The 23,673-nt window shown below is 40.6% G+C and overlaps 2 protein-coding genes across 19 annotated transcripts in view; one reads left to right on the top strand and one right to left on the bottom strand.

Annotated features, from left to right (window-relative positions):
* LOC134227061 (casein kinase I) overlaps window positions 1-23,673 on the bottom strand; it is a 263,425-nt gene that overhangs the window by 125,837 nt on the left and 113,915 nt on the right. For all 18 annotated transcript variants that reach the window (XM_062708272.1, XM_062708276.1, XM_062708277.1 and 15 more), the window contains exon 3: window positions 2,187-2,380. In XM_062708272.1, the coding sequence (XP_062564256.1) occupies window positions 2,187-2,380 (194 nt within the window). The remainder of the gene's footprint in view (window positions 1-2,186; window positions 2,381-23,673) is intronic.
* On the top strand, window positions 673-2,166 carry LOC134227062 (uncharacterized). The gene is made up of 3 exons (XM_062708292.1): window positions 673-805; window positions 861-1,889; window positions 1,945-2,166. Exons 1-3 carry the CDS (start codon window positions 746-748, stop codon window positions 2,134-2,136), a joined length of 1,281 nt encoding a protein of 426 aa, XP_062564276.1. The 5' UTR covers window positions 673-745; the 3' UTR covers window positions 2,137-2,166.

Below are 23,673 nucleotides of genomic sequence, written 5' to 3'. Positions count from 1 at the left end.
CGAGGTATGCCTGTAATTGTCTTATTTGTTTTTTTTTTGTATTTCACATCCTTTTCCACAAGCACTACGATCATCACTCGAATCCTGCTTATTTGTAACCTTATAATCTTTTATGATATTTTCCCATGTTTTTCCAGAAAACGCACATGTTTTCATATTCCTAAATCAGCTGAAGTTTGTTTATTTTGATCTCCTCAATCCATGATTGGTCGCTGCCGTTTTTCTCTTGGCGATCCGCTGCACGAGTGATCAATTTCTTCTCCATTTCTTTCGCCATCATTTTCATCATTTTCACTTTACAGTAGCTTGAAAATTTGCATAAACACGAAAATCAAAAGGGACTAGCACCCGCTTACTGCAAATTGCAATTGTATTAATATGAAAATGATGAAATAATTTTGGCGACAATGACAGCTTAATTTTGGCGGACCAAATCGTTCGATTTTCTCTCTCAAAGACCACGTGCTTCCTTAACGGAAAACCCTTCCCTCAGAGCTTAATGTTATAATTACGTATTACTGCTGTGAGATCTTGACCATAAAATTAAAGGTAGCAAATAAGAAATACACATCTGGTTAACACGCTATCATATGGTAATTATCCAGACCCTCAGATAAACTGTTCAAACATATTTATCTTGCAAAACAACCGTCTCGAATTCAGTTCACGTGTGAACGTTATTGCATCAAACAAATATAAACCTTTGTCTTGCGAAGTCTTCTTTTCATAGTACAGAAGTAAAACGATGGCACAGCATCTCTTCCGGTTTATCACACTATTCTGTGGTGTACGCTTACTATTACTGGTAAATATACCTCTTTTGAAGCATCTCCATACCGATTCAATAACTGTAATTATAGATACCACCATTGGAAGCAAGTCCGTGGTTCTGGCCTTGGAATAGTCGAAGTAATCCATCGATCATTAACATCTCCATTGGAAATCGATTCAACACCAGTACCAATTCAAGCGATGCGGGTACTACCATCCGAGATCTAACATTCAACCTTTCGCAATGGAGAGGCAACCTGACGTTTGAGAAGAGTGGGGCCGATGTCTCCGTCACTCGAGGCAACGACGGAACCACAACTATCCACATAGATTTCGATTCAGACTCTATAAGCCAGCGAAATTCCACTAATTCAACCAGCGTATCGAACTCAACCGGATCGACTAGTCGCAAGAAACGTGCCATTTTCCCGCAAGCCTCGTTACCATCCATCCCAGTTTTTTCGCCACCATCCTTGCCGTCCAGCCCAATTTTTACTCCAGCATCCTTGCCATCCATTCCAATCCCAACACTCAACGACACACAGGCACTTCTCAACGGCAACTTCCTTCCACTTCCGAGCGCAATCACCAACCTAGGAAACAATGCTCGAACCTTCGTTCAACCCTGGCAATATCTGCAAAATTCCATCAACAGCCGCCTACCGATGCAAACTCTGGACACCGCCGTATCGTTCCTATCGCAGCTGTATTCATCAACGGTGAAAAGCATGCTAGATACTGGCATCACCACGCTCAACGCAACCCTGAAGTCCCTATCGGGCGTCGTCAACTCGGGACTGAACACCATAGAGGACCAAGCTGATTCCGGCATTCGTGGCGTTTCGCAGTTATTTAAGGCACTCACCCAAACCGGACAAAGCTGCGTGGGGCAAGTGCCTGATGACGCTACCGTTTCGATTGTAAACAAGTCCACCGGATGCGTACGGGAACGGTGGAACGAGTTGGAAGACATTGCGAACCAATTTCTCACCGTAGTTAGCGACACAGAGGAAGCCTACGGTGGATGGTTACGGTCGTTGAACGGTTGTACTGCAAGCAACTTTGTGGGGATTGATGAAACGGCGCTGGATACTGCGCAGCGGAATTGTTATGTTCAGGTAAGAAAAGTCAAGTGTTATTATATTGCAGATTGAAACAATATTCCTATTCCAGACCATTGCCAATTCGGTGGGAAAGCTGGTGGACATTCCGATGCGATGGGCAAATTTGACGATTAGAACGAGCAACGCAATAACCAATTTCCAACCCCAAGTGGGACTCTGCGTTGCCGGTGTTGGAGTAGAAGTTGCCTCTGTTTCCGCGAGGATCGGGCTTCAAGTAGTGCTTTGCCAGTTTGTACAATAAATATTGTCAAGGTGTTTCAAAATGATTTACGAACGAGTTACTCTACTTACCCAGCCTTAGTTCGCCAAAGTTGCCACAGCCGATCTTTTTGCCTACCCGGAAGTTCGGTCCAACCATCAGCACGTTGGACGACGAACTGACCGAGTGCCGGGCGGAGTACATGCTGGTGCCGCCTCCCCGGGTGGTGCCTCCACCACCTCCTCCGCCACCGGCTGTTGTTGATGTTCCGGCACCGGGAACTCCACTGCAAAAGAGAAAAAGGGGAAACGGTGAGATACATTCATCTTCTCCGAGGACTATGTGTGACAGTGCGTGCGAAGGCGTTTGTCTATGAACGGATGATGGTTGCAGAATGCATATTTTCCATCTATAGAGTTATTTGTAGAGTACAGGCGAGGATGGATTGCACACCGAGTCGATGGTCACCACTAGACGTATCATAAATTGTAAGCACCTTCCGTATGGGTTCTTAGTTGGCGTTGCCCCCATCGGTATGGTAGATTGGTAGGTGCATAACGAATAATGAAATGAAGAGAATACTGGACTAAGTGTCGACGATTATTAACACCCAAAAGGCCAAGCTCTTTGAGAAAGCGATTTTTGATTTTGAAAAAATCATAACTTTTTTATTTTTCGTCTAATCTTGATGAAATTTTGACACAAGGTCCAATTTTTATTCTAGTTTTGGCTGCGCATTGAGTTTTTCGGAAATTCTGGATGGTTCCGGAATTATTCCAGATTCCCTTGGGGTACCAGCAAACTGGTGTTTGGGGTATTTCGCCAGTTATTCAATTTTCTCCATGGAACCCATATCAAACAGTATAAAACAATATTGCCACACTAATAACGAGTCTCATAGCGATTTTTCCGAAAGTTAGTCTTCCATACGGACATTCCCAGGAGCTTCCAAATGTCCCCAGGGAACCTGTAAAGGGGACAATTTCGATTTTGCTCCGAAACATGTCGTGCGACGGCTCTTTCTTCACAATGTTTCATGAATATACTCGCCATTGTTATAAAAGTGGTCTATGATCAGTTTGGCCACTCTTGTGACGCCCGGAATGCCCCAGGGAATCTGTAAAGGGGACAATTTCGATTTTGCTCCGAAACATGTCGTGCGACGGCTCTTTTTTCACAATGTTTCATGAATGTACTCGTTATTGTTATAAAAGTGGTCTATGGTCAGTTTGGCCTCTCTTGTGACACCCGTAATGCCCCCAGGGAACCTGTAAAGGGGACAATTTCGATTTTGCTCCGAAACATGTCGTGCGACGGCTCTTTCTTCACAATTTTTCATGAATATACTCGTTATTGTTATAAAAGTGGTCTATGGTCAGTTTGGCCACTCTTGTGACGCCCGGAATGCCCCCAGGGAACCTGTAAAGGGGACAATTTCGATTTTGCCCCGAAACATGTCGTGCGACGGCTCTTTCTTCACAATTTTTCATGATTGGACGATAATTGGACCCCTTGCAGCAGCTTCCGTATTTGTGTACAGCACTAACCTGTCCATCATCTCCTCGTCGAAAAACTCCGTAAATGCTTTTTTAGTTGAACTTATTTTAATTTAACTTAGATTGAAACTTTTGTCATTTTCAAGTTTTGCATTGTTTTTACGAACTTTGAAAGGTCGTTTTGTTGACCACTTAAAATCTCCTTATTTGTTAAAAATGTCGTTTCATCCTCTTCGTATGCAAACGGATGCTCTTCAAAAGCTCTTCGTCGCTGTTCAGATCACAGACGAATTCGTCGACATCAGAATTCACATTGACTAGATCCGACTCCGATGAGCTCTTTATTTTCACAACAGGAAAATCTCAATATCACTTGACAACTGGATTTGAAAATTTTATCGATACGAAGAAAAGTAAGATTTAAAATTCAGATAAAAACAAGCTCTTTTTGCATCTATATACTGTCGCAACCGGCATTCTATTTGCAAAAGGCTTGGTTGCCATTACAAGGCTTGGTTGCCATCAGAGCCAAATAAGTTCATCGCACTCAAGAAAAACATTGCCTCATTACATAAAGATATTGCAAAAGGCTGTAAATGATGTATCGCCGAATACCTTGTGTTTCATCGATGCCCGCATAATATAATACAATGGGATTATAGAATTCCAAGAATTTTGACGATGCCAGTCATTGATTTTGATGCGGCACCAGTCAAAAGAGGAACAAATAAAAACAGTCTTCGCTATTATTCACGCTTGACATCGTGAATATATATGAAAGCAAGTAGAACTACGGTATTCGTTAGAATGTTTAGAGTAAAATCAAAGCCAAAAGCTGATTGTTTCATAGTTACAAGCAATGGGAGTTTTGAATAAGTAATGAAGCATTCTGTCATTTCTACTTGATATTCCGTATATTGTCTCTTACGATATCCTACTTGCCCTTCGCTACTTGCAGTAGCCTCGGAGTAATCTAAATGTGCACACATATAAATAGTTTAAAGAACACTAGTGTACTGTCTTGAAGTCGGAGGAAAAATAAACTTTCAACTAGGACATACTGGGGAATCTGAGGAGCAGAATTATGTTGTTTCAGATATTCAAGAAAAACAGAACTGTGTGAAAGTTTATGGAAAATAATGATGGCATATATTTTTTCCCCTTAACACGGTAATCAATTTAACGTAGTGTGTTACGGTTTACGATATATCGTATTTAGTCCTCGCTACCAACAGCAGTCTCAGAAATAAAACATAATTATCGCGCATTTGTGCGCCCTCATGCAGCATGAAAAGATAAATCTTAAGAGCGGGAAATGTTTGACAACTAAGTAACTGCAAAATATTTTGGCTCATGGGAATATTTTCAAAATACCCCTTCACTTGAGAGCAAAAAAACGGCTCTATCAGCAGCACCCAGGTCTATAGTACATTTTTTGCAGTAGCGGACTTGACACGAGAAATTGTTTTTTCCCCTTATGTTTTTTATACTCGAGGCTTAGTAAACAATAACTTGTCGTAAAAAATTAGGGTGAAGTTCTGAGATAATGCCTCTTGGGATCCTGTTGAGCAGCGGCTCGAGATTGTAAGAAGCATCGACTCAGGAGTATGGGCAGAATTCGTTAGTCTAAATCCGTGTGGAGTTGTAAACAGGCTCTATTTGAGATTCCGAAACGAATCTGCCCCAATCAAAATTTCAAACAGAATCCGTTTGGATTGAAGTTCTAAAGAGAATCCGTTCGTAATTCTGAACATAATTTCGGTTGAGATTTGGAGACGAATTCTTTCGGAATTTGTGCAGAATTCTGAACAGAGTCCGTTTAGGATTCAGAAAAGAATCTGTTTGAGATTCGGAACATAATTTGTTTGGAATTTGGATCCCAATCCGTTTAAGATTCTGAATAGAATTCGTTGAAGGTTCCTAACAGAATCTGTTTGCGATTCTAAAAAAAAAAACTAATGGTTTTCTGAACAGAATTTATTTAGGATTCTGAAAAGAATACGTTAGCGAATCTGAACAAAGTGGCCAAACTGACCAATGATCACTTTTATAACAATCGCGAGTCTGTTTATGAAAAATCATGAAGAAAGAACCGTCGCACGACATGTTTCGGAGCAAAATCGAAATTGTCCCCTTTGCAGGTTCCCTTGGTGTTCCTGGCTGTTCCAGGTGTCACAAGAGTGGCCAAACTGACCATAGACCACTTTTATAAGAACAGCGAGTATATCCATGAAAAATCGTGAAGAAAGAGCCGTCGCCCGACATGTTTCGGGGCAAACTCGAAAGAGTCCCCTTTGCAGGTCCCCTGGGTATATTCCGGGTGTCACAAGAGTGGCCAAACTGACCAATGACCACTTTTATAACAACAGCGAGAATATCCATGAAAAATTTGGAATAAAGAGCCGTCGCACGACATGTTTCGGAGCAAAATCGAAATTGTCCCCTTTACAGGTTCCTTGGGGGCATTTCGGATGTCACAAGAATGGCCAAACGAACCAATGACCACTTTCATAAGAACAGCGAGCCTATTCAGGGAAAATCGTGAAGAAAGAGCCGTCGCGTGACATGTTTCGGAGAAAAAACAAAATTGTCCCCTTTACAGGTTCCTTGGGGGCATTTCGGATGTCACAGGCGTGGCCAAACTGACTATAGACCACTTTTATAACAATAACGAGTATATTCATGAAAAATTATGAAGAAAGAGTTGTCGCACGATATGTTTCGGAGCAAAATCGAAATTGTCCCCTTTACAGGTTCCCTGGGGGCATTCCGGGCGTCACAAGAGTGGCCAAACTGACCATAGACCACTTTTATAACAATGGCGAGTATATTCTTGAAACATTGTGAAGAAAGAGCCGTCGCACGACATGTTTCGGAGCAAAATCGAAATTGTCCCCTTTACAGGTTCCCTGGGGGCATTACGGGTGTCACAAGAGTGGCCAAACTGACCATAGACCACTTTTATAACAATAACGAGTACATTCATGAAACATTGTGAAGAAAGAGCCGTCGCACGACATGTTTCGGAGCAAAATAGAAATTGTCCCCTTTACAGGTTCCCTGGGGGCATTCCGGGCGTCACAAGAGTGGCCAAACTGACCATAGACCACTTTTATAACAATAGCGAGTATATTCATGAAAAATTATGAAGAAAGAGCCGTCGCACGACATGTTTCGGAGCAAAATCAAAATTGTCCCCTTTACAGGTTCCCTGGGGGCATTCCGGGCGTCACAAGAGTGGCCAAACTGACCATAGACCACTTTTATAACAATGGCGAGTATATTCTTGAAACATTGTGAAGAAAGAGCCGTCGCACGACATGTTTCGGAGCAAAATCGAAATTGTCCCCTTTACAGGTTCCCTGGGGACATTTGGAAGCTCCTGGGAATGTCCGTATGGAAGACTAACTTTCGGAAAAATCGCTATGAGACTCGTTATTAGTGTGGCAATATTGTTTTATACTGTTTGATATGGGTTCCATGGAGAAAAATTGAATAACTGGTGAAATACCCCAAACACCAGTTTGCTGGTACCCCAAGGGAATCTGGAATAATTCCGGAACCATCCAGAATTTCCGGAAAACTCAATGCGCAGCCAAAACTAGAATAAAAATTGGACCTTGTGTCAAAATTTCATCAAGATTGGACGAAAAATAAAAAAGTTATGATTTTTTCAAAATCAAAAATCGCTTTCTCAAAGAGCTTGGCCTTTTGGGTGTTAATTATGTTGCGATAAAAAGAGGTAGGCGTCTTAATGCAAGGCAGCAGACTAATAAATTAACGATATCGTTTGCACTTACATATAAAAAAATGGAATACGATAAATGTGGTAGGTATTGTGGGTTTCGTAGCCAGAATTGGTAGTCCAATACACAATACATGGTTATAAATCAGGTATATCGACGGAACAAATTTATTTCAAATCAGAGGCGTCGCGTCCGCATGTGCAACCTGTGGACTGCACAGGTAGCAATTTTGTCCCTAACATTTAAACTCTCAATAGATTTCTTGTCATTCTTATACAAATATTTGGAGCATGTGCATTTATCATATGTTTAGTACAAATTTAACAATTGAGTATAAATACATAATCGTAAAATATGCACGGAATTTTTACAGGCGACATGTGATATGAGGGAACCGAAATGGTACGATGGGGGCGCGTTATATTTTACTCCACGATCCCGAAACGACGCACCGCCACATGTTGTCCATCACGTGCACTTTCAGCAGAGAACGGTTTGCCATGCATCATACACGCATTATTTTGTATGTGTAGGTCATCCGCTTTAACGGCAATCGGCAATGTAGGGTAAGACGGTATAATATGCCCCCCCTAAGGCAACTCCTTGATAACTTTTTATTTTTCAACGCTATTTATGCAAACTTTGTGTTATTTGGTAGTGCAGGAAGTCACAAATGCATTGCCCGTGAGTAGTCACATAAAAATATTACAGATAACACGTAATAAAGCTTTTTTGAAAAGTCGTGAAAAATGAAATTAAAAAGTGCCTGGGCAATACGCAATACGCCACCTCAACCAAAATCATTTAATAGCCCTTCATTAGTATTTTATCAATCCCATAATAAAAAGGCTACAAATCCTTATGTGCTTGACATTAAAAAACCAACATAGGTCCATCCAAGCAGGTATGAATAACATTTCAATATTTTCCATACAATTTGGAAGCAACTGCTGCAGGCTCGCTGCGCTTGTGTCCGGTTGGTAAGGGCATATCGTCCTGCCTACACTGGGGCGTTTTGGCCAGTGAAACATGTTTTCGAAAATCGTTACATTTCTGAAGATGGAAGCAATTTTATACCATATTAACCACTGAGAAAAGCAATTTTGTTGCCCAACTGAGTGTTCCAGTGCAAGTTTTGCGGATAGTATGCCAGAGTCGCTCCAGAATGTTCAGCAAACAAACATTAAAAGTTACATCAAAACTGTGACTTTTTGTATTTTGCAAATATTTTCATTAAGTAATACAAAAATATTCCCATATTCACATAGGATGATGGTTTTACAAATATTTATAGGTACCAACTGAATTTGACCCCTAGTTAGTTATAGTTTTCTAGAAATCAAAGGGGGGCGTTTTGGCCAGGTGGGGCACATTATACCGTCTTACCCTACAGGTAGCCAAGGCGTTCATCGGTTAGCAGTGCATGGTTTGGTGCCGATGGAGAAAAGCACGTCGGTTTGGTGCCTACCGAGTAGGTGGTAACCCATACAACTTCAAACAGCGCATGCGCGTTTGGTTGAAGAGCGCGCAATCGGAACAAAATAGAAAAAGAAAAGAGGCGGTAATTAAATGAATTTTCTGCTCTCTCAAAGCGTTCCATGGCGAAAGCCCGGTTTTGAATAAGCACATTGGATCACAAGCGTTTTAATATTTCATAGTGATCGGGATTATGGCTTATGATGATTTTTTCGTCAAATCCAATATCCAAAAGCTATTCGTATACCATTCGCGAAGTCGAAGCAAATTCTGCTCTTCCCTCCTATGGGAAATCCCATTGCTATCTGTCAGAGTTTGAGTGAAACATGGCCGCCATCTCCTCCTCTCTGTTGCTCTACTGTAAAAACCCATAAAGAACTGTCATTGTTTGTGTGAAGAATTTTGCTTCGACTTCGCGAATGTAGACAACTTAGCGGGTAGTGGGGTAGGAAAAATGTCTATGGTTAACACAAATTAATGAAAAATTGCATGATCAGATGTGTACGCTGATGGAGGGAAGTATACCTACACATCTAAAAATGTTCGACATCTGTCCACGTGGTATGAAAACAGCCCTTTGGAAAAAAAGATTCATCTCAGAAATAAACTAAAATAGAATAATTAATATTTGAGTAACGCTTAGATTACAGATATGTTCCGATTTTATCACGCTCCGATTTTGTCACGCTCCGATTTCGTCAACAAAATTATTCCGTTGTTATCAACAAGAAAATTCTATCATTTTTTAGAGATTTAGCCTTTAAAGTAAACTAACTTGGGTTAGTTTTTGGTTAAATGTTGTATTTATAATATTTCAAGCACTAGCGGTATTAAGACCGTAACTAACAACAGAGGATTTTTTTCACCGACTTCCCCTCATCGAAATAAAAGTGATAAGATGCGGCTTTATTACTTCAGGAAGACGGATTGAATTGTTATGTAGCGTTCTGATATAACTGAAAAATCGTTGAAATACTTTTTCGGATGTTCTAGGACGTCCCAACTATTTTGGAGTACATATCCTCGAATGCATCTTGAAATATGTCTACATAAAAACTGTCCTTTCCTATGCTGAGATATATGCCTAAAAATATTTATGTGATCATAAGACATAAATAAATCGCCTGCTTTGAGCGTGTTTACAGCGGCACACTAGGAGTTAACTTTCTCAAATCAGTATGCTGCCGTTATCTGGAAAAGTGACGTAACAGCCATTTTACAACATGCATGTTTTCCATTTTTCTGTTAAATAGTTCGATGAGTAGTAGTCGTTAACACCTTTTTTGGAAAATGGCGTATACGTCACTTTTTCAGATTACGGCAGTATAGCGAAAGGCTTATTCTGATTTTGTCACTGTTCCGATTTTATCAACTGAAACTCACGGACCGTGTTGATGAAAACGGAAAATATCTGTATAAAAAATTTTTTTGATATGTATGAGATGCTAATTACAAATGTTTATTACCTGTCTAATCATTCTTAATATATTTCAATTTTATGAACACATAATTATTAAGACTTGTCTCATTCTACGAAATAACTTGAATTAAAATCAAAAGATACCGTTTCATTGAATAGTTGTCTTATATGTCATATTGAAAAGCATTATGATTCCCCAGATTTGTTTGTTTTTCAATTAAACACACTTTCACTTTAAGTTTAGTTTGAGCTTAATTCGATAAACATCTTAGCTTAGAAGTAGATAGACGAAACATATGGGAAACACGTTCATATTGGATGTGTCATTTAAGGTCCCTTTTTCAGGTCAGGTTTTTTTCTCAAAATATTTCACTTTGATACGGGAAGCACGAACAATTATCAACTCGTCAAAATTTACATTATTGAATGCTTAACTTTTTTTCTACAACAAATATAATTAAAAAAAAAGTATCACCGGCGCGTGCCGTGCTTACTCGTAATTTTAATGCTGATACATTGACAGCTACATCAAACAACTGAAAACCGAAATACACCGCTCGGTGCACAGGTTGTAGAATTGACCACGCGACGCCTCTGTTTCAAATGTAAAATATTTATGATTAAATATCACAGGACTACTCAGATGTGGAACTCAAGGCTGATATCGATATAAATGATATCGTGATAAATTAATCTGATCTGAAAAAAACTGAAGATGAAAAGTCAATACTTGTACTACTTCATATTCAGTGATAATTTATGTATCATACAAGGATTCCTTGTCAATAAAATCGTAGTAAATTAGAAGATGGCGAGTTGGACACTAAGTCCAAGAATCATATCCATGCATACGAAGCCTTAAATAAAAATGTAAATTTTCAATTCTAAACAACGACAAAAATGTAGACAAAAATAAAAACAATTAATAACAGGGAATTTTGAAACTGCAAATGAAACCAAAAATCGCCTGATTTCGTCTGATCGAAATAAAACACTGCTACTATGGCATAAATGTAGACGATTCTGAATTTTGAAACTGAGGTCTAAAAACTGTTACGATATGAATAAAAGTTGACATTAAATGAAGTTATCACGGATTGAAATGAACAGCTAATTCATATCAACCCATGATAACTACACTACTAACTGATGTATACCGCATAAAGTTTCAAACTGGTATCATCTATTCTCTGGAAAGCAATCTCAACCACACCAACTTTGATGAATTTCACTTGATCGCTTTGAACTTCCAGCAAACCACAATCATGGGAACTTTTTCTCGTCAATTGGAAAAGGCCAATCACGTTTTCTACTTCCCTCCCGCCCATACAGGCCGGCCGGACTTCTATATTTAGCATCCAGCTCCACCGGCAATTTAACTTTTCATTTCGCCAAACAGCTCACTACCTATGTAGATCTCGTAGTAAATGGAAAGAAAAGAAGGATGCCAAGGGTCGTTAGCACACGTTATATCAACACTCGCCGCCACTAACGGACGGGCAGATGCTGCTAGAAGCGAGAGTGAAGGGAAGATGATGAGTCATTCATTGTCCGTTTTCCAAACATCATGGGGAAAGACTACGTGACTCAATTAGAAACCACCCGCATCAGCTGGGCGCATACTAAAAAGAGACGATTGTCCTGGATGGAATCGATTTCTTGCAAAGTTGAACTGGAAAATTATGAATTCCTATTATGCGTTTGAAGCTCTTCGTCTTATGCGCTTGAGGAAAGTTGAAAAGAAGAAATACTACGGATACCTCTAGACGTAGGGTAAGGTGGGGCCATCTTGATGGGTTACGAGGTAAGATGGGCCGTTTTTGAGCATAAATGCAGATATTATGCCCTTTGTAAGAAGAATAATTTGGTTCTACTTTATTGTCACTCGATGTAAGAATGAACATTCATTTTAATAGGGAATGGCAAGGTAAAGCATGATTCAGCTACAGGGGATGGACAAAATAATTAGGATAGGCAAATTTTGGGTAAAATTAGATGTGTTGCAACTACCTTAATTATCATCCCATTCTGACAATTCAGGCATGCCTGAACTAGAAAACTGATGCAGTCCATGGAACCGACTATGGCCACCGGATCCCGGGGTTTTCGGAGGTAGGTTCAAAACCGTTAATTTGAGGCGGAAATCAGGAGAAGTTGTGGCTAAAAATTGAATGATATTATTAACCACAAATGAAGTAGGGCTCTTGCTGATTGGAACCATATATTGAGATTTTGAATCGGACCAGAATCAAGTGAGATATGGCCATTTCTTTATAATCGGTTCCGATCGATACTTATCAAAGGGGTCAGGCCACAACTCCATTTGAATCTCTCTTTTTGATAGATCGTCCACTATGATTTTATTCCAGAAGGCTTCTAATGTGTCAAGAATGAAAAACCAATTGAATAAACGGATCCTGGAGTCGCTGGGATGTCACCGGGGAACCTGTGAATAGGGAAATTTTAGTCTTAGCACCAAAACCAGTCATTCGACGGCTATATTTTCATGGTACTCGATCAAGAAGCGAAGTATGAATATAAAATGATCAATTGACGGTTCTTACCGCTTCCAGGACCTACGGATTGGCCCCAAGGAACCTGTGGAAGGGGACATTTTAGTTATAGCACCCAAACCAGTCATTCGACGGCTCTTTTTTCATGGTTCTCGATCAAGAAGCGAAGTACATATGAATATAAAATGGTCCATTGACGGTGGCCTCTCGTTAAGTAAGTACCACATCAACACTTTCTTCCTCTCCCTAGTTACGGTAAAGATGGGCGTGTCCAGGAGTAGTAATCAGGCTTGTAAAATGTCATCTGCATGTCATTTGACTAATTTGTTCATAACTTTCTTTAGAAGCAAAATTTCTTCCATAATTTTGAATGTACTCATAACGCTTGAGTAGGGTTATATTTTGTCCAAGGGTACATTGCTCTAAGTATAACATCAAAGGCTGGAGAGTGAAAACTCTCCAAAATGTCACGTGTCATTTGACATAATGTCATTTGAATGACATTTTGCCTCCCACGCCCCAGATTACATATTTACAGCAAAGTCTCGTTAGACAAAGTTGTAGGCCCATTTAACCGCTATAAGTTCGTCATACAACATGAATTGATAGCTACCTTCTGAAAAAAGTTCTGGGAAAATTATACAAACGAATGCAAATGACATTTTACAACACTGGTAGTAATCCTCATGCGTTTGTTATTTTTGTTCGGGCAGCAGGGACTATGTCCAAGGGCTTGACGATCCCTCCCCAGGCCATCTGCGAGTTGCGGGGCTTGCTTAGGATGTAGTGGGGTTTGACAGTGGGCCCTGTTAAACCTCTATAAAAAGCTGCATGTATCTGCAAGTAGGCCCCACCAAAGCGACCGTGTGCCGCTCAAAGTGCACAAGCCCAAGTCCTGGTGTTAGGTGGGACGCTAAACAGCCCTGACACGACGGCCCTCCAACGAGACAGGAGGTTTGCGCAGGCCCAATAAGCCGCCTGGAAAACCAATCATTACGAACAATATAAGAGATCGATGCTCGTGGAGGACCAACGCGCACTGGGAGTTTTCGAAAGGAAAGTGCTGCGTATCATCTATGGTGGGGTGCAGATGGCGGACGGTACGTGGAGGAGGCGAATGAACCACGAGTTGCATGAGCTGTTGGGAGAACCATCCATCGTTCACACCGCGAAAATCGGACGACTGCGGTGGGCCGAGCACGTAGCCAGAATGTCGGACAGTAACCCGGTGAAAATGGTTCTCGGATCATTGAAAACGACGGGCACAAAACTCCACGGGCACTCCAAATTCAAATTGCTATAACTTTTTTATTGTTTGGCCGATTTTGGATTTTTGGGGCTGTTTCGGAAGATAATTTAATCATCTTTTATTTTTCGTAATTAAAGATTGACTATTGGTGGGCGGGTACATCGCGGGGAGGGGTTTTAGTGAACAAGGGTACAAAAACAGTAATTTTTGATGATTATTTTACTTATACAGGCATACCTCGATAGTGCGTACCCTCGATAGTACGTACCCTCGATTGTACGTACATTTTACCTCGTACGTACTATGTACACAAAAAAAAATATTTTTTTGTTCTATTTTCTGTACGATTTTAGTTAAAATTTTGATATGTTTTGATCATGGCACATGCGTGGGGTCCTTTATATGCTACGTAATCATTTTACATCTGATTTAAACGCCATCGTGAACTTATAACGGATTTATTTGCAGTACTTTAAAAAAGCAGCGTTTCATTAATGTTTGACAGTCTCACGTAGCACACATCATTCTATTATTTTGAACAATTCAAGGAACATCTGAAACAGCTGATTACATTCTCTAAACATATTATCATAATTGTATGGGTATGGATGTATAGATGATTTTCTTAGAAAGCAGAATAGCTATCCACTTAATTGAACAATTATTATGTTTATGAATTATTTTATCTATCAAGGAAGTTAGTTCCAGTTCTACAACCCGTCCCCAATTCACCTTATAGACCAGAGAACATTTCCTCGAGGAGTATATTAAATTCATCATGGGAATAGTGTTTCTCAAAAATGAATTTACGGCGAGATGTTCAATTGTATAATTCAGTTCACAGTAAGTTTAGTTCCAATCTATCCACTTGTTGGTGGCAATATTTTTCCTGAGAAACAAATTAGCAGCGTTACTAAAATTAAGATATTTTTTTGGTTGAATAGTTATTTTTATTTTGCTATGTTTTTCAGTCATTTATTTGATATAATCTCCCAAGGGTTCTTCCATACAATTCCATACAGGATTTCACTTGGTATTCAATCAAGACCTGTGCGCCGATTGAAATTATATTGGCGTGCCAGATCATTTTCAGCCAGAGCCAGCGGCGATGGAGTGGCGGCGTCATGCCGCTGGTGATTTGCGGCAACGTGAATCAATATTGGGCTGCGAAATGGTGAGTTGACATCCGGGAAGGGGCGCCTGACATAGCTCTGGTCGTGGCGAGTTCCAATACTCACGCTTCGACGGGTCGTCCGATGACAAGTGACCGCCAGCTAAGGGTTGCGTACTTAGCTGGTAGTGCAGCCTGGGCACTGTTGTCCTTCTGACATCAGCTAGAGTGAGAGGGTGCGTACTATGGGGTCTGCCTAGGATGTGGTGGGGTTCGACAGTGGGCTCTGTTGAACTTCTATAAACTGCATGTGTCCCCAAGCAGGCCCTATCAAAGCGACCGTGTGCCGCTCAAAGCGCACTAGCCTAGTCCTGGTGTTGGGTGGGACTTTAAACAAATTTGACCCGACTGATCGAGCGTCTGTCCACCAAGGAGGTGCGGCTCCAACAGCGTCTGTTCTGGCATCCAGCGGCTGAGTATGAAATGCTATTCCCCGGAAGCTATACCTAAGATGGCAGCCCCATCCCGGTGGATAGGGAACCTTGGGCCAACAACCTACTGTTCCCGAAACATCAATTTGTTCGAGAATCCGATAATGAAAGAATACGGACTGATTTTACGGCGACGACTCTTAGCGCGAAACAACGGACACGAATAGGAACATGGAACGTTTTAACCCTAGCCCAGCAGGGTAAATTGGCACAACTTGCCAATGAGGCACGCCGCATGAAGCTTGAGATCCTGGGACTGAGTGAAGTCCGTTGGCCAAACTTTGGAGAACACAGAACGCCGTCGGGACAAGTTCTGCTATACTCTGGTTTACGAGGTGAACACGCTCCCCGGCATCGCGGAGTTGGCTTCCTACTAAGCGCTCAGGCACACTCTGCGCTTATGAAGTGGGAACCTATAAGTGAAAGGATAATCGTTGCCAGATTTAGAACACGGGTCCGAAACCTTACTATAATCCAATGTTATGCGCCAACCGATGCTGCCGATCTGCAAGACAAAGAGAACTTCTACAGTCAACTCAATGCCGTCGTAGATAGAATTCCGAAGGGTGATATCAAGATCTGTTTGGGCGACTTCAATGCGAAGATCGGATCCGACAACTCGAACCATGAGCGCATTATGGGACGCCATGGTCTCGGAGAAATGAGCGAAAACGGAGAGCTGTTCGCAGAATTTTGTGGTAATAACGACATGGTGATCGGGGATCGCTCTTCCCTCATCGACCGGTTCACAAGGTCACGTGGGTCTCCCGTGACGGCTTTACAGAAAATCAAATCGACCACATCTGCATCAGCCGAAAATGGAAACGGAGCCTTCTTGATGTACGGAATAAACGTAGTGCCGATATCGCGTCTGATCATCACCTCCTCATCGGCGAAATACGCCTGCGCATTGCGCGGATTCGTCGGCAGGAGGAAAGAGTTGGACGACGATTCAACACACGCCGACTGGAAGATGCCACGGTGAAACGGTCCTTCGTTGAAGAACTGGAGACGCGTGCTGCAGATATTCCGGAAGGTGGCAGCGTGGAAGACCAATGGACCGCCATCAAGAATGCCTTCATCGCCACCAGCGAGAACAATCTGGGTGAACTACGCACCCAGAGAAAACAATGGATCACCGATGAGACCTGGAGGAAGATAGAGGAGCGAAGAGAAGCCAAAGCCGCGATAGAGCGATCGAAAACCAGAGGAGCCAAAGTCCTAGCCCGTCAACGATACCCTGTTCTTGAGAAGGAAGTAAAACGCTCATGTCGACAGGACAAGCGAGCGTGGGCAGACTCTCTGGCCGACGAAGGAGAGAGCCGCCGCAACCGGGGACATTCGCCTCCTCTACGATATCTCACGACGCTTAAGCGGGGCGAAGATGAATGCAACGATGCCTGTGAAAGACGCGAATGATCAGTTATTGACCGACCCAACTGACCAGCTGAAACGCTGGTTCGAGCACTTCGAACAACTTTTTCAAGTGCCAACCAGGCCATCACCACCTCGGCATGATCTGCCTAGGATCCGACGTATAACACGTGTCAATACCGAAGCTCCATCACTGCTAGAGATTCAAACAGCCATCCAAAGCATGAAATCGAATAAAGCCCCAGGGGTCGACCGCATATCAGCCGAGATGCTCAAAGCTGACCCCATGACATCCGCTCAACTACTGCATCGTTTATTTCGTAATATCTGGGACACCGCAACTTTCCCGGTCGACTGGATGCAAGGTATCTTAGTGAAGGTGCCCAAAAGGGTGACCTGACTGTATGCGATAACTGGCGAGGCATTATGTTGCTGTGTACCGTTCTCAAAGTTCTGTGCAAAATTATCCTAGCCCGGATTCAGGAGAAGATCGATGCGACTCTCCGGCGGCAGCAAGCCGGATTCCGTGCCGGAAGATCCTGTGTGGACCATATTGTCACGCTCCGCATCATTTTGGAGCAGGTCAACGAATTCCAAGAGTCCCTTTACTTGGTATTCATTGACTACGAAAAAGCTTTCGACCGTCTCAATCACGAGAATATGTGGGGCGCCCTGAGACGCAAGGGGTTCCTGAGAAAATCATCGGCCTCATCGAAGCACAGTACGAGGCCTTTTCGTGTAGAGTGCTGCACAATGGGGTCCTGTCCGACCCTATCCGGGTCGTAGCTGGTGTGAGGCAAGGATGTATTCTATCACCGTTACTGTTCCTCATCGTAATCGATGAGATTCTGGTAGATGCGATTGACCGTGAACCAAACCGCGGGCTGTTATGGCAGCCTATAACCATGGAGCACCTAAACGACTTCGAATTGGCGGATGACGTTGCACTACTCGCGCAACGGCGCTCTGATATGCAGAGTAAGCTCAACGACCTTGCCGATCGCTCCTCCTCGGCAGGTTTAGTCATCAACGTCAACAAAACCAAATCGTTGGATGTAAACACGGTGACTCCTTCCAGTTTCACAGTAGCCGGGCAACCAGTGGAGAATGTTGAAAGCTTCCAATATCTTGGTAGCCAAATGGCGTCAGACGGCGGTACCAAGATCGACATAGGCGCACGGATCAAGAAAGCAAGGGCTGCCTTTGCGAGTTTAAGAAATATCTGGAAAAACAGGCAGATAAGTGAACGCACCAAAATACGAATTTTCAACTCTAACGTGAAATCTGTGCTGTTATACGCTAGCGAAACATGGTGTGTATCAGTGGAGAACACTCAACGGCTGCAGGTGTTCATTAATAGATGCCTGCGGTATATAATTCGGGCCTGGTGGCCTCACAACTGGATCTCAAACAACGAGCTCCATCGTCGTTGTCACCAGAGGCCGATAGCAACAGAAATTCGGGATCGGAAGTGGGGCTGGGTCGGCCACACTCTACGTAGGGGCGGAAACGAAATCTGTAAGCAAGCATTAGACTGGAACCCAGCGGGACATCGCAGCAGAGGCAGACCCAGAGGCTCATGGCGGCGAAGCCTCAATAAAGAAATAAAAGAAGTCGACCGAAATCTAACCTGGCAACAGGTTAAAGCGATAGCCGGGCATCGCTCAGGATGGAGATCTTTCAAGTCGGCCCTTTGCACCACCGGAGGTGTACAGGATCCATAAGTAAGTAAGTAAGTGAATCAATTTCGTGCATTTATGTTTCTCCAGGATTTCCTTCGGAAGTTTCTCCAAGAATTTCTCCGCAAGTTCCCCCAGAAATCTCTCCAGAAGCTCCTTCAGGAATTTATCCGCAAGTTCCTTCAGGAATCCCCCGCAAGTTCCCCAAGGAACTCCTCTGCAAGTTCATTCAGGTCTTCTTCCGCAATTTCCTCCAGGCCTTCCTTCGCAAGTTCCTATAAGTATTCCTCCAAAAGTTCCCCCAGGAATCTCTCCGAAAGATCCTTCAGAAATTTCTCCGTAAGTTCCTCCAGGAATTCCTTTGAAAGTTCCCCGGAAGTTCCATCAGAAGTTTATCCGAAAGTTCTTCCAGAATTCCTCCGGAAGTTTCTTCAAGAATTCAACTAGGACGCATAGGAATTACTTCAGAAATTTCTCCGTAAATCCTTTCAAAAATCTTTCAAAATTCCATCTTAAATTGTTGCCTTAGAAATTCCCACGTCTACTTTCTCAGAACTTTAACCAGAAAATCATGCAGAAATTTCCATGTAAATTCCTCCTGGCATTCGCTTTGAAGTTACTCCAGAAAATCTACCAAGAACTCTCATTCATTACTTCGAGGTCTTCCAAAAAATCCTTATGAATTTCTTCATAAGCTCACGTAGAAGCCCTTGATAGACATCTCCCACACACGCCCTGGATATTCCTATAAAAATTGCTACAAGAACTGTCCCGAAAAATTGTTCATAATTTTTTTTTCCGGAATTCTGTCGGAAATTCCTTGAGAAATCCGTCTGAAATTTCATCTGGAAATCCATAAAATGCGTCAATCTATCAACCACCCCCAATCGTCGTTTTTTGTAGTAACATGCATAATCATGTACGATGTGTAACATATATTTAAAACATTGCTCCTGCAAATGTCACGTAATTTATGGATGTTCTAAAGCATAAAAAAGCGTACAAATTTTGTAGAAAAAGCCTCACATGTACAAAGACGATGATTTAGCTCAATGCTACATGTAGGCACCATTTCAAGAAAAAATCTGGGTCCTGCTGGTCCCTTGTGTACTATACCAAATACAAATATGCTTAGAGTACAGAGCCTTCTATCGAAATTTTGACTTCCGGATGTTTTATGAACATTCTGCTATTCCTAAATAAACAAAAAGGCAAAAAAAAATGTTTTGTTCGAATTTTTTGCTTCGATAGTACGTACACTAAAATTACGCAGGTGTACGTACTATCGAGGTATGCCTGTATCGCAAAAAAAAAAATATTCCAAGAATTACCACGTTTTTTTTCGGAATTACCTTTTGAAAATTACATTCTAATGTTTGATTGAATCTCTGGTGAAGTATTTATTTGAATGAGGCATCAAATTGGCACCGAATCAAATTGAGGAATATTCTTATATTATCAATTGTTGTATAACCCCTTATTCGTTTTAAATGAATGCTATGAAAGCAATATAAAATCACAGACACTATATCAGAACTCCTGACGAAAAAAATTTTATAAAATATATCATGCTATGTGGTTCCTTTTACGATAATCAATCAGAAACTGCCCAATATCTCGAGTGTTCATATCCTTCAACAAACATGTTTCGCATGTGTCATGCTTTAGAATGGTTTAAAAATGACAACAAGTGGCGCCCCTCTCCTCATAACATTTGTTTAATGAATGCTCAAGAATGTAATCTTTTTTTTTTTTTTTTTTTCGAGAGTTGACCAGCTGTAGTCTTAATAGACTGGTATCTCGGCTGGGCTCTCCATGTGATACACAATACTAGCAGACGACTCAAGCTATGTTGCTCACTAGGTCACTGCGGCCTGGGTTTGTATTGTGATCATACCGATACATTATTCTTTCTATCTACAGTCTGTCAATTATAAACCGAACAAATAATGGAAGCTCAACATGTACATAGATGTTTTCTGAATAAGTAGTTAACATGCAAATTTAATTATTAGTTACTTGGAGCCGACATTCAATACCAATAGTAGTCTATGTTGACAACGGGTGGTACTGTTGCCATTTCCAAGTAACAATTTCGAATAAAGATGTAATGATATCATTCTGGTAGGGTAGTTTCAAAATAGATTAATTTAAGTACTATTGTAATAAATGGACACATTGAAGAGCTTCCCTTATTTTAACACGGTTGAGTATCGGATGTTTGTCAATACGTCGTCGAGTTAATTGGATCCTATCAGTCACAGTAATGTCATATGTTAAAGTTTCAGTAGTCTAATAGTGATCATTATACAAAATTTCTGTCCAGTTGTTCCGTAATTGCTTTTTGGTCAAGTTCTATTCCCTTTTCTAATATTCAAACCTTTATTATTTATTAAAATAATGAGGTCTAAAATTCAGTTATTCAGATTCAGGGTATACAATATTCAACGCATCATATGGTCTCTCATTTCCGTAAGTGGTCAAGTTATTAGTCTTGTAGCAATAATAGTGGTACTAGTTATTCTCTATCTTGTGAGTGCAATGGTCTCAATTAACTATTCTAAACAGAACTCTGTCTCTTATCTTTCTGTCCACCGATGGTCATGTATTTATTTTCATTTTTTATTATTTATTTGATATCTTTAAATTTCAGTCATTTATTTTACTATCGGTCATTTATTTTATTATAAGGTAAAGGTCAGCGAATTTGTCTTAATACGAGAAACACTAAGTCATGTCCCCTATATATCCGCTAATTTTTCTAACTAACCTAATAGAAGGAAGAGAGAAACAGTTTTTTGCGTTGATCCATGCAGCTAGAGAGACTAAAATAAAAAGATTATCGAGAAGATATAATAGATACATTCACTATCTCCAATGTCAAATTAGTAAATCTACAAATTCTACTTTTCACTACTAAAATTCTACTTCAGCTATACGGGTACAAAATGAATTATTGTTAGCTACTACTACAAGTATAAATAGATGTATGCTATTTGGATAAGCGTTTGTTTCAGGGTCTTGTTAGTATTAGAGTTATGTTAGTTAGACCCCTACTGAGCCCTGCCGGCACCTCCAAATTTACCAATAGGCAGTTGTTGTTAGATCGTGCGACACTAACCATTAGTTAACTTGGAGGCATGGTACCTCAAGTGTTTGGTATAACTGTTGACCTTATTTAAGTAAGATGTGATAAAAGTTTCTCTACGGAGCTTATTTTCAAACCATTACCATTAAAATAACGATATTCTTGTGAAAGAGATATAAAAAATGGAAAAATATCCTAATTTTTTAATTTAGTGTTGAACTTAACCTTTGTTTGAAAAAAGCACTCTATTAAACAACAAAAATAAAAATAAAATAAAAATCTTTTTAAGACACTTGAAATATCAACGTCAAGCCCCTTATCCATGGACAGGGTAATGAGTGCTCAAAAATGTAATCATGGCTTTTAATAAGGGCTTGTAAAAATCCGAAAGATAATGTGAGTAATTGAATTCAAACATAAATTTTGTTCTCAATGACATTTGATAACGAAAATAAAACCCATCTAGATAGACATAAAACTAATTTTCAAATAAACATCCTCAGCTTTAGTTTTTTTTTGTTAAATTTTCACCTAAAACTAAATCCGCGCGAAGACCTAAAATCGTTATGTAAATCCGCGCCAAATCCGCGAAAATCGCGAAATCCGCGTAGTCGTAACAACCTTGACTATACTATACAACGCAGATTATTCACCCTCTCTTGCGTTATGTGATGCTGAAAACAAGCTCCTAATCATTTGATGGCAAAAAAAAATTAAATTAAAATAAAAAACAATCAAATAAAATTGAAATATTTAAACTAAATTTTACTATTTTGGTCGAACGTGGGTCAGCCGTCTGATACCCGCGTTGAAAAATGTGTTCCATACGTGCCCCCACATAAAATAATAACGTTTGCCAATCACTAACGATACTAAAAGATTTGAATGGAATCAGGCATTGTTGTTGGCTATCATTTTAGAACCGCCAGGGGAACTTGGCCAGTACCCATTGCACTTTTCTTTCCCTTTCCACAAACAATTACCATCATTTGTGATATTCCAACGGAATCTTATTGAGACTTCTGAAAAGTTAGATTGTCAGGTATTAAGTGCATATTTAGCACAGGTGATGCATCACACACATGTATATACAGGAGTACATACACTATAAGATGCAATTGACACCGGAAGATTAGATAAGCATTTCCCCCCCTATGAAAATTTAATAACATTGAATGCTTGAACCCTTTCTTGTCTCGCTTTAGGCAGTTTTCAACATTACGAACTTATAATTTTATTTTATCGTCTAGTTAAGTAATCAACTGGGAAAGCCTCCGGGAATTCTTTGGCATGTTTCTCATGGAACATCTTCAGATATTCTATTTAAAATTCCAGGAATTCTTTAGGAGTTTCCTTCAGCAGTAAAATATCTCCTAAAATGTCTTGAAAAAATCATCAAGGTGTTATCTCATAAATTCACCTTTAAGAAATTCTTTAGGAAATGCAAAAGAAATTCATTTGAAAATTATTTCAGTCATTATACCAGGAATTCATTCTAAAACTTCTCCGAGAATTCTTTCAGAAATGAATCCATAACATTCATCGGAAAATTAATTTTATTTAGGAAAACCTTAGGTAACTGCTTAAGGATTTCTTTCAGAAATTTCTTTACAAAAATACTTCGAAGGAAACTTTTGGAAATACCTTCAAAATTTTCTTCGGGAATTCCTTTAGATATTCTTCAACAAATTCCTTCTGAGATTATTTCTGTAAATCCCCCAAAGAGAAGGAATCCATTCCCTCGGAAATTCTGTTCTTTCGGAAATTCCTCCAGGAATTCCTTCAAAAATTCTTGGAATTTCCTAAAAAGTTTTTAAAGGAATTTCCGAATACATTAATTTAAAAAATCAGAAAGAATTCCTAAAGGATTCCTCCGAAAATTCTCCCAGAAGTTCCTTTGAATATGCCTTCAAAAGTTTCTTCGAAAATTCTTTTA

The sequence above is a fragment of the Armigeres subalbatus genome, chromosome 3 (genome assembly GCF_024139115.2).
Source record: "Armigeres subalbatus isolate Guangzhou_Male chromosome 3, GZ_Asu_2, whole genome shotgun sequence".
In the NCBI taxonomy this organism is placed as follows: domain Eukaryota; kingdom Metazoa; phylum Arthropoda; class Insecta; order Diptera; family Culicidae; genus Armigeres; species Armigeres subalbatus.
The sequence above is the reverse complement of the archived record's forward strand: the minus strand, read 5'-3'. Positions and strand labels throughout refer to the sequence as shown.